This window comes from Pseudophryne corroboree, chromosome 11 (genome assembly GCF_028390025.1).
Source record: "Pseudophryne corroboree isolate aPseCor3 chromosome 11, aPseCor3.hap2, whole genome shotgun sequence".
Taxonomy (NCBI): domain Eukaryota; kingdom Metazoa; phylum Chordata; class Amphibia; order Anura; family Myobatrachidae; genus Pseudophryne; species Pseudophryne corroboree.
The window spans coordinates 28,704,551-28,721,709 of NC_086454.1; the positions used below are offsets into that span (position 1 = coordinate 28,704,551).

Genomic DNA, 17,159 nt, shown 5'->3' on the forward strand with positions numbered 1-17,159 from the left:
AGAGAGAGAGAGAGAGAGAGAGAGAGAGAGAGAGAGAGAGAGAGAGAGAGAGAGAGAGAGAGAGAGAGAAGAGAGAGAGAGGAGGGTATACTCAATTGAAGACGGATCCATTCCGACATTCTATTTGTCGGAATGGATCCGACCTGTGCTATTCAATGCATTCTCATTTCAACTTTAAAAACAGTCGAATTGAGATGCGGGAGCTTAGACAGGGGAGAGCCGTGGGCAGACGGGGATAGTCGCTGATGTAGCGCTGTTCTCCCCCGTCTGCCCGCAGCTCTCCCCCGTCTCCCCCCTATCTCTGCCTCTCCCCGTCCCTGCATGACAGCCGCCGCTCACGGCAGCGTCCACACGGCTTCAGCAAGCGAGGTCTCGCTTGCTGGAGCCGGGTGGATGCTGCTGTGAGCGGCGGCTGTGATACATCCTCCGTCGCTGCTCTCCCCCGTCTGCCCGCGGCTCTCCCTCGTCTCTGCTACCGCATCTCACTGCAACTTTTTTTAAAGTCGAATCACAAGCACGCGGATCGGCAGCTATTCCGCCGACCTACGTGCTTTTCGACAAGCCGAATTCCTCGACTTGTCGAATAATTTGGGGTTAGATTAAATAAATCGGAACCCCTTTCAACCTAAAAAAAGTCGAAAACTGCCGACTTGTCGACAGTCGGCAGCTTTCGACTTCATTTGAATATACCCCATAGAGAGAGAGAGAGAGAGAGAGAGAGAGAGAGAGAGAGAGAGATCACAGGGGCTCTGCACTCGCTATATTTACTAACAATAATAAACAGTGGAGTTTTACTTCATGTATTGATCAGTGCATTTAAGCCTGCAGCCCCCGACAAGGGACCCCACTATACTGCAGGTTCTTCTCTATTGCTCAAAATAATTATCATGAAAATAGCTATCACATTAGTGTTACACTTTAGGTATCATGCTATCTGGTCTAAAGATTGCAGCAATTTTGCTTAAATATGTGTGACCGTCACCAACACACCTGTTGTAAAGCACCTAGGAGAACAGCTGACACAAGCTATAATTAAGTTAAAACATGGTGCATGAGAAAATGTGATCACTAAAGGTTAAAAATGAATCTAATGAATAAAAAGCACTAGTCACATTTTCATATATAGATAGATAGATAAACAGATAGATAGATAGATAGATAGATAGATAGATAGATAGATAGATAGATAGATAGATAGATAGATAGACAGATAGACACTGTATATCTCTATACATTAACTGATGACCTTATACTTCCGTCAATACACATCTCATACAAAGAAGACAAGATCTGGGAGTAAGGAGGTCTCTACAAATCAGTATCAAACTGCAAATAAATATATAAAAAGGCTGCAATGACCAACCCACAAATTACTAGAAATACATTAATTTATCTACTAATAATGTATTGCCAAGTATTTATCTAGAGCATATGTAGCTATAAATTCCTCTACAGTATACTACTACTACTGTGTAGGTGACATTAGTTAATTAGCAATAATAAGCAATAATTAGGAAAGGTTAGCTAGATGGATCCTGTACACGTGAGGTAGGTACAGCGAGTAGTGCACTGGTGCCAGTAACTCATACCCCTTTTTCACTAGCTCATTAAAACACGGGTAAATGCGCGAGGGCGCGCATTTACCCGTGTTTTTTCCCTAGTGGAAAAAGGGTCCCCCGGGTAAATTACCGGATCAAGTGATCCGGGAATCCTACCCGGGTAGCTTGCCTGGGTTGAACACGTGTTCAATCCGGTAAGGTGTGTAGTGTGAACGGGAGTCGTGTCGAGGCGACACGGCTCCCGTTCACAGTGTATGGGAGGGCGGCGCTGGGAGATCATGTGATCTCCCAGCGCCACCCCTGCCGCGTTACTAGCAGCGCTCACAACGGCCAATAATGTCGGGTTGTGAGCGCTGTGTGAAAGGGGGCTGTAGCGCGGGTCGCAGCCGTGTCAGGCGACACGGCTGCGACCCGTGCTACACAGAGGAAAAGGGGTACCAGTGTAACGTGACCTGTAAGGTAGGTACAGCAGTGCAATGTTACATGTGAGGTAGGTACAGCGAGTAATGCATTGGTGCTGGTAGCGCAGTGTAATGTTGCATGTGAGGTAGGTACAGCGAGTAATGCATTGGTGCTGGCAGCGCAGTGTAATATTACATGTGAGGTAGGTACAGCGAGCAGTACAGTGTAATGTTACATGTGAGGTAGGTACAGCGAGTAGTGCAGTGTAATGTTACATGTGAGGTAGGTAACAGCGAGTAGCGCAGTGTAATGTTACATGTGAGGTAGGTACAGCGAGCATGCAGTGTAATGTTACATGTGAGGTAGGTACAGCGAGTAGCGCAGTGTAATGTTACATGTGAGGTAGGTACAGCGAGCCATGCAGTGTAATGTTACATGTGAGGTAGGTACAGCGAGCCATGCAGTGTAATGTTACATGTGAGGTAGGTACAGCGAGTAGTGCAGTGTAATGTTACATGTGAGGGTAGGTACAGCGAGTTAGTGCAGTGTAATGTTACATGTGAGGTAGGTACAGCGAGTAGTTGTAATGTTACATGTGAGGTAGGTACAGCGAGCCATGCAGTGTAATGTTACATGTGAGGAAGGTACAGCGAGCAGTGCAGTGTAATGTTACATGTGAGGTAGGTACAGCGAGTAGTGCAGTGTAATGTTACATGTGAGGTAGGTACAGCGAGTAGTGCAGTGTAATGTTACATGTGAGGTAGGTACAGCGAGTAGCGCAGTGTAATGTTACATGTGAGGTAGGTACAGCGAGCCATGCAGTGTAATGTTACATGTGAGGTAGGTACAACGAGTAATGCATTGGTGCTGGCAGCGCAGTGTAATGTTACATGTGAGGTAGGTACAGCGAGCAGTGCAGTGTAATGTTACATGTGAGGTAGGTACAGCGAGTAGTGCAGTGTAATGTTACATGTGAGGTAGGTACAGCGAGTAGCGCAGTGTAATGTTACATGTGAGGTAGGTACAGTGATGAGCACACCATTCCTATCAGGGAGCAGACAGGTCCTTGTTTCCTGCACAATTCCACCTATGACTGGCTATCTGAGACCTGTGGCCGCTTGGCAGGACGCTAGGGACAATGGAAGCACTTCTGTGGGTAAGTCTTGCGCACAGCAATCATTTCTCTAGCACACACTGTAAAATGAAGACTCTGACTAGTTGCTATGGGCAACACTTACACTCGTCCTCTTTATAAGGTCTGATAAAACGGATATGTGGCATGTAACCCAGCGGATCTTTTTAGGGGGCGTTTGAGCAAACCTATAAAGAGGACAAGTGTAAGTGTTGCCCATAGCAACCAGACTCTCGCTATCATTAAACAGCATGTGCTAGATAAATGATTGGCAGAGACTTATTGGTTGCTATAGGCAACAGCGCCACTGATCTGTCCCCCTACAAGCGCCCTGTTTCTGGCGGTGACACGGCTTATGGAGCAAGTGACTCTCCCTGACACTGCGGGTGCTCAGAGTTGCCGGCAATGTTCCTGGTGACCTTTGGCAAGGAGCAAGAGCATCGGGAGAACTTACCATACATTTTCCCTTCATCTGATAGTATAATTTTCCTCCTCCCACACGGTGGGTAGATGGCGAGCGCTTCCTGAAAGCTCTGCTCAATATCTGGGCTCCAGACGCCTTCTGCGTCATTATCCATAGGCTTATCCGCAGAGTCACTCATCCTCTCGATATCTTCCGCCGGACTTTCGCTGCCACTCCAACTACTGGGCTCCATGGGGGCGACTGGTTCTCCAAGCCGAAGCCTGGACGCTGGACAAAGGGAGACCTGGAAAATAGGGGACAGGATATTAAAATACACTGTGGACCGATCACCCGCCTGTTAATCTGCACATGGAAGAAGCTAGATATATGTTAAGTAAACATAAATACTATGGCAGCTTCCAGCTCCTCACGGGACACATTTCTCCTTAGAACAATGCAGTAAGTCATGATCCCCTATTACTACCCAGGGGACAGTTTCTCTGTCCTAGTTACACTTAGTAAATGACCATTTGGTTTGGCCAGCAGAGATATAATGAGGAATCACAAGCAGCAAGCCGTCTGTGGCCAAATTCCGGTGTAAGATTAAATAAAACTTGATTTGGGGTTAAGCACGCTTATTCTTGGGGGGGGGGGGGGGGGGGGGAATGTCTCGTAGAGCTTGGAACTCTCCAAAGAAACACCTCTGGTTGTCACAGCAAGCAGGCAGTAAGGAAAGCTTGGTTGCTGAATGAAAGCTGGAGCAGGCTGGATTCCTGCCGCAGTAGGGAAATAAGGGGTATCTTTAGGCCATACAGCACGGCTTCAGAGGCCAGTAATAATCCTTTATCAGACTAGCGTCCTCCAACAGTTGTGAGTGACAATCCGTGATGAGCAGACAATTAAGTGGAGCTAGCAGCATATGTCCTGTGCAGAACGGAACCAATCTGCTGTCGAATGAGGAGAGAGCTGTGCTCGGAGCAGGGGCCTCCAGGCTCCTGAGCTCCGGCCAAAATTAAGCCTCTCTTAAAACTTCCTCCAACTGAGAGCAAACACGCTTGCTTCATGGGCTATAAAATGACAAGAGCGGCTCTTAAACTTAACCCCTTAATTGGTTTTTCAGGCAGCACAGTGTATTTTACATGTCTTTCATGGGATAATTAGAATGAGTTGAATAAATAGAAATGACTGCTGTGCTATATACGGAGGCAGACCGCGTAAAGGGGGTTTGTAATGCTAACCAGGAGACGGCTTAATGGCAGTAGGTGGGTAACAGCGTGGATACACAGGCATGACAATTGGGAAAAGCAAGAATGTGGCATTAGCCACAGTAACCAATGTGACTGCGAGGTCTCGGGGACACAGCTATGAGTTCCACTGTCCATTCTTACTCTCCATCAAAGACCATTTTATGCAAATAAAGACTGTAAGCACATGCATGTTCCTGGGAGAGTGCGCTCCAGGAAAGCTCGCTCAGTACGCAGTGTACTATGTCTCGGTGGTAGCTTTGTGAACTTGCTTCTATCACAAGATAGACTACTGTCTACATGTATTATTCGTGTCTACCACCCTCAGCAGCCACGTTTCTAGTGCACCTTAACAAAAAAAAAGCAACCTCTGATTGGACGCTATGGCGGAGCTTCACTTTAATTCTCTGCAAAAGAGGTTGCAGAGGTCTCCCTTGCCATGCAATGCTATTTAACAGAAGAAAACTTACAATGGCAGACTGAACACTTATACCCCTTTTCCACCTGAGTACCGGGTCCGATCCGGGATGTTTAACCCGGCTACAAACAGTGTCGGGTCCCGCCGTTTCCACTGCACTTCGACACGGGTTATTCCCGGGTCGGCTCTGTTTCCACTTAACCTAGGTAAGGTCTGTAAAAGCCTATTGATGTCACTCGTTACTCGGTTCTGAAACATGGGTAATGACCGTTTCCACTGCACAATACCCGGGTCATTACCCTGTTACCGTGTCCAACGCATGTAGCTACCCGGGTATGATTCCAGGGTCACTCAACCCGTGTTGAGCCGTTTCCACTTACTAAAAACCCGTGTTGATGCGTGCCCCCGTGCAAAAACACGGGTACATTTAGCTAGGTATAACTGTAACTAGAACCCAAATGATTCTAGATCTTCATAATGGAAGTTACTGAGATTTAGCATAAAAGTATTGCCGCTCCAAGTGCTGAGCAGGACAACAAAACCACACAAATTAAGAGGCAGGGTCCATGGAGAATCACCAACATACTACATGCCAGTCATATCTATTCAACCCAAGAGACATCCTTTGTGTTAAGCCACAACGCATTACACCTCTAGGGTGTTGCAGGTCTCATTCCACCAAAGACAACCTAGTGTCAGGTCACCACCCAGCACGCCCGCCTGTCCTTACCATTTTACCTCTCTTGCCATTAGAACCTCTACAGAATATTCAAGGACAAATTTTGTTTTTTTAGTTCCGTGTAAGCTCCAAGTGCTCCGATTTCCTAAATTTATCATTTTTCTACAATTCGGCAAATGCAATCCAGATTTCGGGGAAGTAGGTCACTGATGGGCTACGTACAGTATAAAAGTGAATGATGTTCCACTTCTATATAATGTAGAATCACTATGCTGCAACTTTAATCACTGGAAGCCACAAACGCACGCAGAGATAAGGTTTCCTAGCCAACGCTGGAAACACAGCAAACCATTTTAGCAAATTAGCAAAAAAACACTGTGCCCTGCAAAGAATGATAAGCAGGTAAATAGGACATTGGTATTTTAATTAACACATCTGATTTCCTGGCTTATGAACAAGACTGAAGAGGGTTCATTAACACCTTGAGTACTGAAAATGTCTTTAATGACCGCAGAACTGCAGAGCAGGGATCTAAAAATATCACAAGGGATTAGAGACAGCGGTTTAGTCCCTGTCTTACTAAATAACAAATGAATTTGTACAGCGGCTGAAAGATCATCTATTACAGTAGAAGCCCCTATAATGCAGTCCATGGGTTGTATTCAATAAAAAGTGACAATAACGTACACAAAGAAAGGTGGCATCTATGTAGCATAATTGTAAACAATTTGTTCTCCGAATGTCAGTAAATAAAATCCATCTTTTTTAAATCTATGGCTGGAGATGAAAGTGGTATTGTACACAGTCTCTATGTACAATACAATATAATACCACTATGGAGTGAATTCACCATATAACTGTTGAAGACAGCGACAGCAGTTCCTGCTTACAAACTAGCAACACATAATACCAGGCTATTATTGATACAGTATAAAGAGGGGGCATAGGATAACAGGGTATTATACAATGCCCCCTCTTTATTCTGTATCAGAAATAACCCGGTAATGTACGTTGCCAGTTTGCATTGGCCAACAGTCTCTGCGTCATTAGTTACTATGCTATAGTTTGTTTTTGTTGTGTTTTTTTGTTATGTAGACAAAAAAAAAAAAAAAAATCTGACACTGGTCAGTAAGCAACTTCTTCTGCATGAATTTCCTAATAAGCGGATATGTTCTGATATCCAAGGAACGGTGCGTGGAGATCTGCATCACCGTCACTAAATAGCGCTCCGTTCAAAGAGGATCCCACTCTGACCCACACAGGGGCTGCTGTAAATGCAGATGCCCCTTTATGGCTTGGAGCCCCGGAGGCCGGCTTCTCCAATGCCTCTGGGAGATCAACCCCTGACACTAATGGAGCTTAGGGTCACATTATTCCACAGGTTAGCATTACAGAACGCAGCATGGGGAGTAATGCAGAGTTGGATGTAAAATGGAACTTACTAACAAGCGACGTTCTCCGAGCGCATATTATACACCTGAGAAGATGTAGTTAATTTCCTGAAGGACATGATCACAGGGGCCAAAATACAGACGCCGAAATCCCGAATGACGCCATAAGACCGGTGTCTAAATCCCGGCAGATGCCCGGAAACCCAATAGTTTTTTCATCGGGACGCGCTTGCATTCTGCCGCGAAGGGCGGGAGCTTAGGTTTAGGCATTAGAAGGGGGGTTAGGGGGTTAGGGTGCAGGGACGGGAAGGGCATGGTTAGGTACCGGGGAATGGGGGTTAGGGTTAGGCACTAAGAACGGGGAGGTTAGGGTTAGGCATCAAGCGGGGAGGGTTAGGTTTAGGGTTGGGCACCACCGGAGAGGGTTAGAAACCACTGTGGAGTGTTACGGTTAGGCACCCGCAAGGGAGGGTTAGGGTAGGGAACCGGTGAGAGTTATTTCGTGGGGGGGGGGGGGGGGGTCTGACGGGATTCTGATGGTCGGGATGCCGCTGTCTGTATTCTCACCGCCATCATCCCGTCCATCGGGATATACTGAATCCCACCGGGGATGCGTACGCCTCTGTATGGGTGACAAGCCATCATCAGTCTACAAATCCACCTACCTACAGCAGACCTAGAACGTCCTTCTAAACCACTTCTCATACTACAAAGGTACGAGGGGAACCAAAACATGTTACTTTGTTTGATATGAATAGAGACAAGTCCTATGCACCAATGACCAGGGATGAGGATTACAAGGAATGAAGGGAACCGCTTTTTGCATTACAGGAGTCAGAGGTGCGGATGTTGGACAGGTCATGTTAGATGCAGGCTACACGCTTTGTGCAATCAGGCAGGGGCTTCTATCAGAAATAAAGGGATTGTCTGAAGGTAGAATTTAGGAAGATAATGGGGGGTCATTCCGAGTTGATCGCTCGCTAGCAGTTTTTAGCAGCCGTGCAAACGCTATGCAGCCGCCCACTGGGAGTGTATTTTAGCTTAGCAGACGTGTGAACATAAGGATCGCAGAGCGGCTACAAAATTATTTTGTGCAGTTTCAGAGTAGCTTCAGACCTACTCAGCGCTTGCGCTCACTTCAGACCTTTCAGTGCCGGATTTGACATCACAAACACGCCCTGCCACGCCTGCATTTTATCCTGGCACGCCTGCGTTTTTTCGAACACTCCCGGAAAACGGTCCGTTGACACCCAGAAACGCCCACTTCACGTCAATCACTCTGCGGCAGCCAGTGCGACTGAAATGCATCGCTAGACCTTGTGTGAAAGTATGTCGCGCGTGCGCTTTGCGCTGCATACGCATGCGCAGAAGTGCAGTTTTTTTGCATCATCGCTGCGCAGCGAACATTTTCAGCTAGCGATCAACTCGGAATGACCCCCAATGTGCACACACGCACACGAATCCTTCCTCTGAACACATCGCTCTCAGCTGATCAAGGAGGAAAAATTACACCTGCAAACAGGAAAGCGCTGCGGATGAAGAAAGCATTCGGCTTGTGAATACATCAGCGGACAGCCCTGCTGTCATTATGAAGCCTTATTTTAATTTCCTTACCTCTCTGGTTTTAATGGCAGGTTATGGATTAAGCACGGTTCTGGAATTTATCCACCAAATGTATTAACCCGGCAGGAAGGCAAAATAACTACCATTCTAGGCAACTATAACAACGAAACAATGATTACTTCGACTTAAGTTATTACCAGTAGGTGCTTTCAGACACAATATTAAAAAATGGAAGGAAAAAAGAAAAAAAAAAAAAAGTTTTAAAAGTCGTCATGTTCAATTTAAGCCAAGATAATAAGCCGCGGCTTAGGGATAAATTGGAAAGAAGTCAAAGAACAATCACTGGTGTCTAATTCATTCGCAAATGCACTGGTGAAGCTACCGCCATTAATTATGTGAGAAAACATACACGGGATTGATGACCGGGATCCTGAACATATACATGCGGAACACTGAAAGGTCTGCGGGTTTCCGAGTATTTCAGTGGATATTAAAGAGGTAATGTTCAGAGATCTCACAATAATGGTCTATGAAGGGGAAGCGGTCGGGAGACCGCTGGTCACTATACAGACGACGGAATCCTGAGCGGCGGAAAGCCAGACAGTCGGAATACTAACAGAGACTATTCCCACTCCTGGTCGTCCAAGACACCCATAGAGTGGGAATAGAACCTGTGGCGAGCGCCCCTCCCGCCGCCATTCTGCGACCGGGATACCGAGATCGGTATACTGACCTCCGGGATCCTGGCCGGCGGTTTCCCAATACCAACCATTATAAAGTACATGGCGCACAATGGTGAAGTTACAATCAGACTAATTTGACCCCATCTGAGCAGTTCTTTCTTGGTGACCCGTACTGTAGGTGGAGCTGACCTACAGACTGCATGATCCAGGACTGTGCCTATACTTCTTCAATTCCAAATTAATCAGGAAAACTATGACAAGGTAAGAGGATGGACAGAGTCTATCAGCAGGCCTCATGCCCAGCTAAAGCATACACCTGTCATGGAGAGCGAAGCAGACACCTGTCATGGAGAGCGGAGCAGACACCTGTCATGGAGAGCGGAGCAGACACCTGTCATGGAGAGCGGAGCAGACACCTGTCATGGAGAGCGGAGCAGACACCTGTCATGGAGAGCGGAGCAGACACCTGTCATGGAGAGCGGAACAGACACCTGTCATGGAGAGCGGAGCAGACACCTGTCATGGAGAGCGGAGCAGACACCTGTCATGGAGAGCGGAGCAGACACCTGTCATGGAGAGCGGAGCAGACACCTGTCATGGAGAGCGGAGCAGACACCTGTCATGGAGAGCGGAGCAGACACCTGTCATGGAGAGCGGAGCATACATCTGTCCTACACCTTTCGTGTTGTCACATTGGACATGCCCCAAAAGTACACCGTCACATCTCCACCTACATGCTGTAATGTGGCATTCTCTCAAGTGCACATGCATACAGATAGGTGTGTGTGTGTGAGAGTGTGAGTGTGTGCGTACCTAAGCCTGATTCCCATAGAGCATTGGACAGAATCGATTTCACTGTGTGAGAGGGACTGTACTTCATCATAGATGGGGGCACCCTGGTCTGAGGGATCTTCATGTACACAAGGCCTATTTTCACAAGAATAATCATCCAAGTAAGACATTCCTGATAGCCAAGTAAATGCCCATAGCGTAATTCCTAATGCCACAAAAGCACAGAATATTTGTTCTACTCTCTTCACAAAGCACCCGGGGGTGATGCACCCAAATCACCAACCATGGAACACAATCCTGACAGCCTTCCCTTTGGTCCTGACAGGTGGTGGCACTTCACCGTGCAAGCTCCCAGTATACTGCAGGCATAGGCTTTACATTAGAGCATTCCTCCATACACTCTACATGTATTTTTAGGACAACTTCATATTAAAATAGGTCATAAATAGACGATAACAACAAGATTCTCTCATAAATGTTTGTTGTATATATGCAACAAATTAACGGGAATGGTTTTAACTACAATTACTGTTACACCGGGGACTTTAGTAGAGAGTTATTGGCAGCCGGGCCCACTGCAATACAAGAAAGATAAGGATCCAGCCCAATGGCAGAAGCACAGGATACAACTGCTACTGTAAAGCCTAAAGCCGGCGACCCAGAAGTGCGACATGACTGATAAGCAAAAGGCCCTAATATAACCATAGAAAAGGGCCAGAGCAAATGGCTTGTTATATCTTTTACTATAATCACTCAGCTGTAAAAATCCTCTACATTATATGTTCCTCATTATACAGAGCTGCGAGCCAGGCCTAAACGCAAGTCGGTCTCAACTTCTGATTAGTTGTACTTTACACGTCACATCTGACCTGTTGCGATCGGGGCTGGACTGGATGCAGACTCGCAGAAAGTGTTTGTGCAGTCGCAATGGACAGTATAGTAAGGACGTGTTCTGAGCATAAAGTCTCAAGATAAGACATCTACTGTGTGGCCCCCGATAAGTTGCAAACGCAGCCTCCTGAAGGGGTCCGAGCTGCGTCAGACCCTGGTATAAGTGCAAATGTTGATGGTGATGACTGCTAAGATGCTAACGATGACTGTGTCTGATTGGTCGCAAAATAAACACGTGTGTTCTGATGCTCCAAGCCATTTGGGTACTTATTTTCTGTACTGTCCATGAAGCCACCCCCAACTGGGTAGGACAAGGTGGGGAGGCGCTGCACGGGTCTTCTAGATGCAACTGAATTGGTTGCAGAGAAGAGACTGAATAAGGCCCAGTATGAGTAAATAGATAAAGGAGTCATTGAAATCGCCATAATCCCAGAATACAATGTAGGGAGCAAATGTGGTGTCTGTACACAATAATCATACTGTAACATGCGGGCTTCAACACATGTCCCATATAATGCAGCTGGGCAGACTACATCCTTGACGTTACGGTACAATAAAAGCGGGGGCTCACATCCGTTCTGGAGGTCACTATGCACAGCAACAAATACTTATGACACAGAACCCAGGTCAAACACACTGATAGGATGATAACAAAAACAAGCCCGATTACAGGCTAAAGAAAGCTAAACCGAACATTTTTTCTAGGGGGAAGACCAGATGTCTGGGTCAGGTCACAGATAGAGAAATACAGGCACATAATTCATGAACTGAATGGAGTTGTACTTACTGCAAACATAAGGGATGGATATCATTAAATTAGCCCTTTGTTACAGCAGTAATCCCCCCCGTCGTACACACAGACTGACTGACGGAGGAAGGTTCTTACTCCTTTCAGAGGATCAGCATTTTATCCTGGCCTTCATAGATTTAGGGAACCTGCGACTGCAGCTTGCAAGAGTTAAGCCACTTGGCGAAATCGCCGCTGCCGGAGGTGCAGTGCGTGGCAGCGGCGATTTCTCCAAGTGGCTGTATTGCCGCACGGATAGACCGTCTCCTTTCTCTCAAAGGAACAATGCTGACTCATAAAGCAGCTGCTCAATAGATACAGAAGAAATAAAATTTCAACAAATAGAAACTATTGTTTTACAACTCAACATGAAAGTTGATATATTGACGATAAATATTTGTCCTTCAACTGCCCATACGTGGAAAGTCTCTGCTTAGTGAATTCCACCATAGATAGCTCAAGCTATGAGATGAAGCTGTGGCACTGGTGGGTTGGTTCCCGCACAATGCCCTCGTCTGTGTGAGGCACACCCAGGAAACGCAGGCAGGAGTAACCGGAAGCTTAGTGGTGGCACAAACAAGAAACGCGTACTTAGACCTCACACTGACCATTACATCGCAGATAGGAAACAGAATTCTACTTCCACATTTTTAGAACTTACAGTACCAACTGTTGACTCTGCAATAACTTGTTAAGGGCCAGGCTCACATCCATGTAGACCCATCTTCACAGTAAGTGGAAACTGTAAATTTATATCCCCATGAAAAATCCCATTTCTGTAAGAAGCATTCGTGCCTCAGGTGGATGAGTAATCAGAAAGTCTGGTCAGGCGGCCAGAAGCACTGCACATCACATGTGAGGCCTCCTTCTACAGACTGCACAAACCAGGGGACACACAAAGCCCTGGCACGTTACTGTGTCATACAGAGACACATCAAAGTCGCCAACACAGATACTCAGCAGTTTCATGAAACACTTGAGCATTTGAGATGGTAAACAGCCTGTGGGGGAGATATAGCAAAGCTTGAAGAGAGATAACATGCCAACCAATCATCTACTAAGCGTCACTTTACAGGCTGTGTCTGACAAACGACAGAAGCAGATTGGATGTTTTATTTTTTTTAAAGTGTCAATCATTTACGAGGCATGGTCTTACCTTGTCATGATTGGAACTTAAAAAAAAGTCCGCGTTCGGCCGGGAACCCGCACTTCCAGCCAACTCAGACTTCATTACCTCCGGCCCTATATCTCTTTCCAAGAACTAATACATCTACCCCTTACTTTCCTAACAGACCGACTCTAATAAGAACAGCAGAACAGTAACACATTGCATTGCACATTATGCAGCAGGGAGGTGGTGTAAACGCCGAAATAATGCTTCAAAATGTGCTTATTTCTACTTCATTTTATTTATTTACAGAAATGGGATTGCTTACCGGCAGCAAATAAAGAGAACATACCACCTCAGGCCGTGTAAATGGTACCCGCACCCGATTACCATTCACGACAGAGTCCACACTCTTAAGCTGGGTACACACTAGACGAGATTTTTTTTATAAATTTGAGTACGCAGACTGTTTGCAGCATCCACAGAGAGGTCATAGTGACCCAGGGCATCCTCACTGGACATCAGAACCAGGCACGGAAACCGCACTGTGCAGATAGGTCAGCAAAAGGCGCGTTCCAGTGCGCACACCCCAGAGCATATGCCCCATGGTCACCGTACATGACCACTAGTCGACTCCGATATGACAAGTGCAGAACGCGGTGAAATAAGGGGGAGGGGGGGGGTGGGGGGAGGGGGTTGCCCTTTACCGTGACATGTGTATTGCAATATGGACGTACACTGGGTTAGACATCACAAAACCTCTTCCTGCCACATAGCGAGAGCTCGTTAACTGCTGCTGTCATTAATTTGTGTAGGACAACAGAGCAGAAGATCCCACAGCTGCAGCTCACATCTGTGTGTAAGTCAGGGTTACGCAAGCAGACGGGAAGAAACATATGCACGCTCATTTGGGAGCCAACTTGGCTGCCCAGAAATTGTGCACTTTCTGGAATGCATGTAATCTCTGCTATGAGAGCTTTTCAAGACCAACTTGAAAATCAAGTTTATTTCTCCCGGTAGTCCGCCAGAAGCAACAAGCACACCCTAATCGCGCTTCTCCGCTGTTCCTGCATTTGCTGCATTTTGATATGAGAAAGGTCCTGGGAACCCTGCACTTGAATCATTGAGTGAGACCTCTAACTCTCTATTGATAGGCAACTTTATTTTTGACAGTGTACATCCAGAAGGTTTTAGGATTTTTTTTTTTTTTTGTATTTTTACACAAAAAAATCCTACATAATAAAAGGCTTACGCTGCTCCTCACCCCTGTTTTGCGTGCCAGCGGCCACTAGATGGTGCCCGAAAGGAGTAATTCAAGTGTTGCACCGTTCGGCCACACACAGCCGCCAACGCTGTGATTAGTGTTTTGTTCTTCCGTCATTTTGATGGGCTGGTGTAGTATATAATAATAGCACTGTAGTTAGTGCATGTGTTACAGGGGCTGGAGGGTGTGGTATGGAAGGTAGATAGTAACTAGGTCGACCACTATTGGTCGACAGTAACTAGGTCGACAGGGTCTTTAGGTCGACAGGTAAAAAGGTCGACATGGAGTTTTTTTATGTTTCTGTAGTTTTCTTCGTAGAGTGACTGGGAACCCCAATTTGTGCACCGTGTCCCCTGGCATGGCTCGCTTCGCTCGCCATGCTTCGGGCAGGGTGCCTCGCTTCGCTCGGCACAGATTACCATTCCAATCATAGTTCACGTGGATCGTTAAGTATGAAAAGGTTAAAAAAAAATTAAAAAAAATTGTGAAAAATGCATGTCGACATTTTGACCTGTCGACCTAGAACATGTCGACCTATAAACCCTGTCAACCTAGTTACTGTCAACCAATAGTGGTCGACCTAGATAGTGTCAACCCAGCCATGGGATCCTAGAGACCGGATCCCATGGCTGGAATGCTGATAAAATAACAGAATCCAGGCCTCAGTAAAGACTACCTATATACTGTAGCCATTCTAACAAATCGTGAGCACCTACTATTACATACATGTATATACACATACAAATATTATCTTTATTATACAAATACATTATATTGATATACAGTATACAGAACAGGTGACTGCCTGATGTCTTCGAAACGTCTAAGCTTAGCATTATGCGACATTCCCTTATCAGTAACCCAACCACACTGTGAATGATGAAATGATGATTAGGGTGGAAACATAGAATGTGACGACAGATAAGAACCACTTGGCCCATCTAGTCTGTCCTAAACACATGTCCTAAACACACTTACACACTAGGGTTCATTTTTTAAAATTAATTTATTTATTTATTTACTAACAGCCAATTAACCTACCAGTACATTTTTGGAGTGTGGGAGGAAGCTGCAGTACCCGCGGAAAACCCACACAAGTACGGGAGAACGTACAAACTCCACACTGTTCCATTACACTGTCCGTACGATCACGCCCCCTTTATGTGAGAGAAAATAAATATCTAGAACTCCCGGATTTATAACGGAGTGTGGCACATTACCGTCCACGGCCGCCCTCCCCTTTGCAGCCGCGTAATCTGGAACACAAACATGGCATAACAAATCCACTTGTTATTGCTCAAGTTCCCAATCCTGTTCATCTTGTTTCAAGACAAATGAACCAGAATTCAAATACAAATGAGTTCATCTCCAACACCAAGAACCTCCCCATGACTCATTCCTTGCTTAATTACAGTTCTATACGTGACACAGGTCCTCTCCCTGTCAGAAGTACATTTGTGTTACTGTCCCGCCACGGCTTAGCAGCACTGGTTCTAGAAGTGAGGGGCGCCATGAATATCTCTGCGGCAGCCAGGACACTGCCGTCTCTGCCTTTACATTAAAAACAATTTTTAATTTAACCTTTTCTAACCTTGCATTTCATTAATAATCCCCCTCGCTTTATCTAATAAACACTTTACCTTTTGGAAACAATATTCTATCGTGTGCATATATAAATATGTAAACATGTTGCTTTGAAGTCGGGTCTGAATGAAAGGTAACACAAACTTCAAAGTGCACTACTAGATGTATTATACATGAGCTTTCTGCAGCCAGTGGAGACCCATGCTATGGCGGGTGTCAGCGAGTGAGTGTATTATGGGGCAACACTTATCTTACAGTGATTGTAACCACACGTACAGCTTCAGAAGATCAGGACTAGCATCGGTCATACTCGCAAGAAAGACGGACAAAGCCGATAACGCAGTCGGCCTCGGCCTAGCCATCCACCGCCACTTCAAACTAAATTACAAGTGCACCTGTCGCCCTAAATTACCATTTCTGAAACAACAGTATGTAACAAAGTGACTATAAGTGATGCTGGCTGTTTGTTACACTAATTACTGTGTGTGCATCCTATGGCTCCCCAGCTGTTACTGCCAGTGTGTAGAGGTAGCAGACACAGGCAGGAGCCTGGTTATATGGATAGGAGGAGGATACAACAGTCAGATGGGCACATTCTTGTTCAAAGATTTAAATCTAAAACATATATTGCTGTGTTCTATAAAGGAATGACTACCAACATTCACAAATGCCAATAAAAGGAACCGGGATTATCAGAATGTCACAGAACACAAATATAGCTATACAATTGTTCCATGGTTTCCTTATTACATATAAACATTTTACATTCCTGTGCACACCTGCCTCTCTCCATTGGTTCCGGTATGAATGGTCGACAATGTAAGGTGGACAGTCATTAGGTCGATCACTGTTGGTCGACATTGACATGGTCGACACATGAAAATGGTCGCCGCGTGAAAAGGTCGACCTGGATTTTTGAACTGTTTTTTTTTTTGTGTAATTTTTTCCATAACATGACCAGGAACCCCAATTAGTGTACCGCTCGCCATGCTGCGGCCAAGGTGCCTCGCTCCGCTACCGCTGCGTTCGGCACACGTTACTATTCCCAATCGTAGTCCATGTGGATGGTAAAGTATGAAAAAGTTACAGTTCTACTTTTTTAAAAGCCACGTCGACCTTTTTCATGTGTCGACCTCTCATGTGTCGACCAGTTGTACATGTCGACCAATAGTGGTTGACCTAATGAGTGTCGACCATCTGAACGGCTACCCTCACCATCAGGTTGTCCACATATAACAAAGAGATGTAAAGATGTAGAA

General features: G+C 45.8%; 1 protein-coding gene across 8 annotated transcripts in view; it reads right to left on the reverse strand.

Moving 5' to 3' along the window:
• The window catches only part of TEAD1 (TEA domain transcription factor 1), a 239,360-nt gene that overhangs the window by 176,383 nt on the left and 45,818 nt on the right, over nt 1-17,159 (reverse strand). For all 8 annotated transcript variants that reach the window (XM_063946405.1, XM_063946409.1, XM_063946407.1 and 5 more), the window contains exon 3: nt 3,548-3,800. In XM_063946405.1, the coding sequence (XP_063802475.1) occupies nt 3,548-3,749 (202 nt within the window). In that variant the 5' untranslated portion in view covers nt 3,750-3,800. The remainder of the gene's footprint in view (nt 1-3,547; nt 3,801-17,159) is intronic.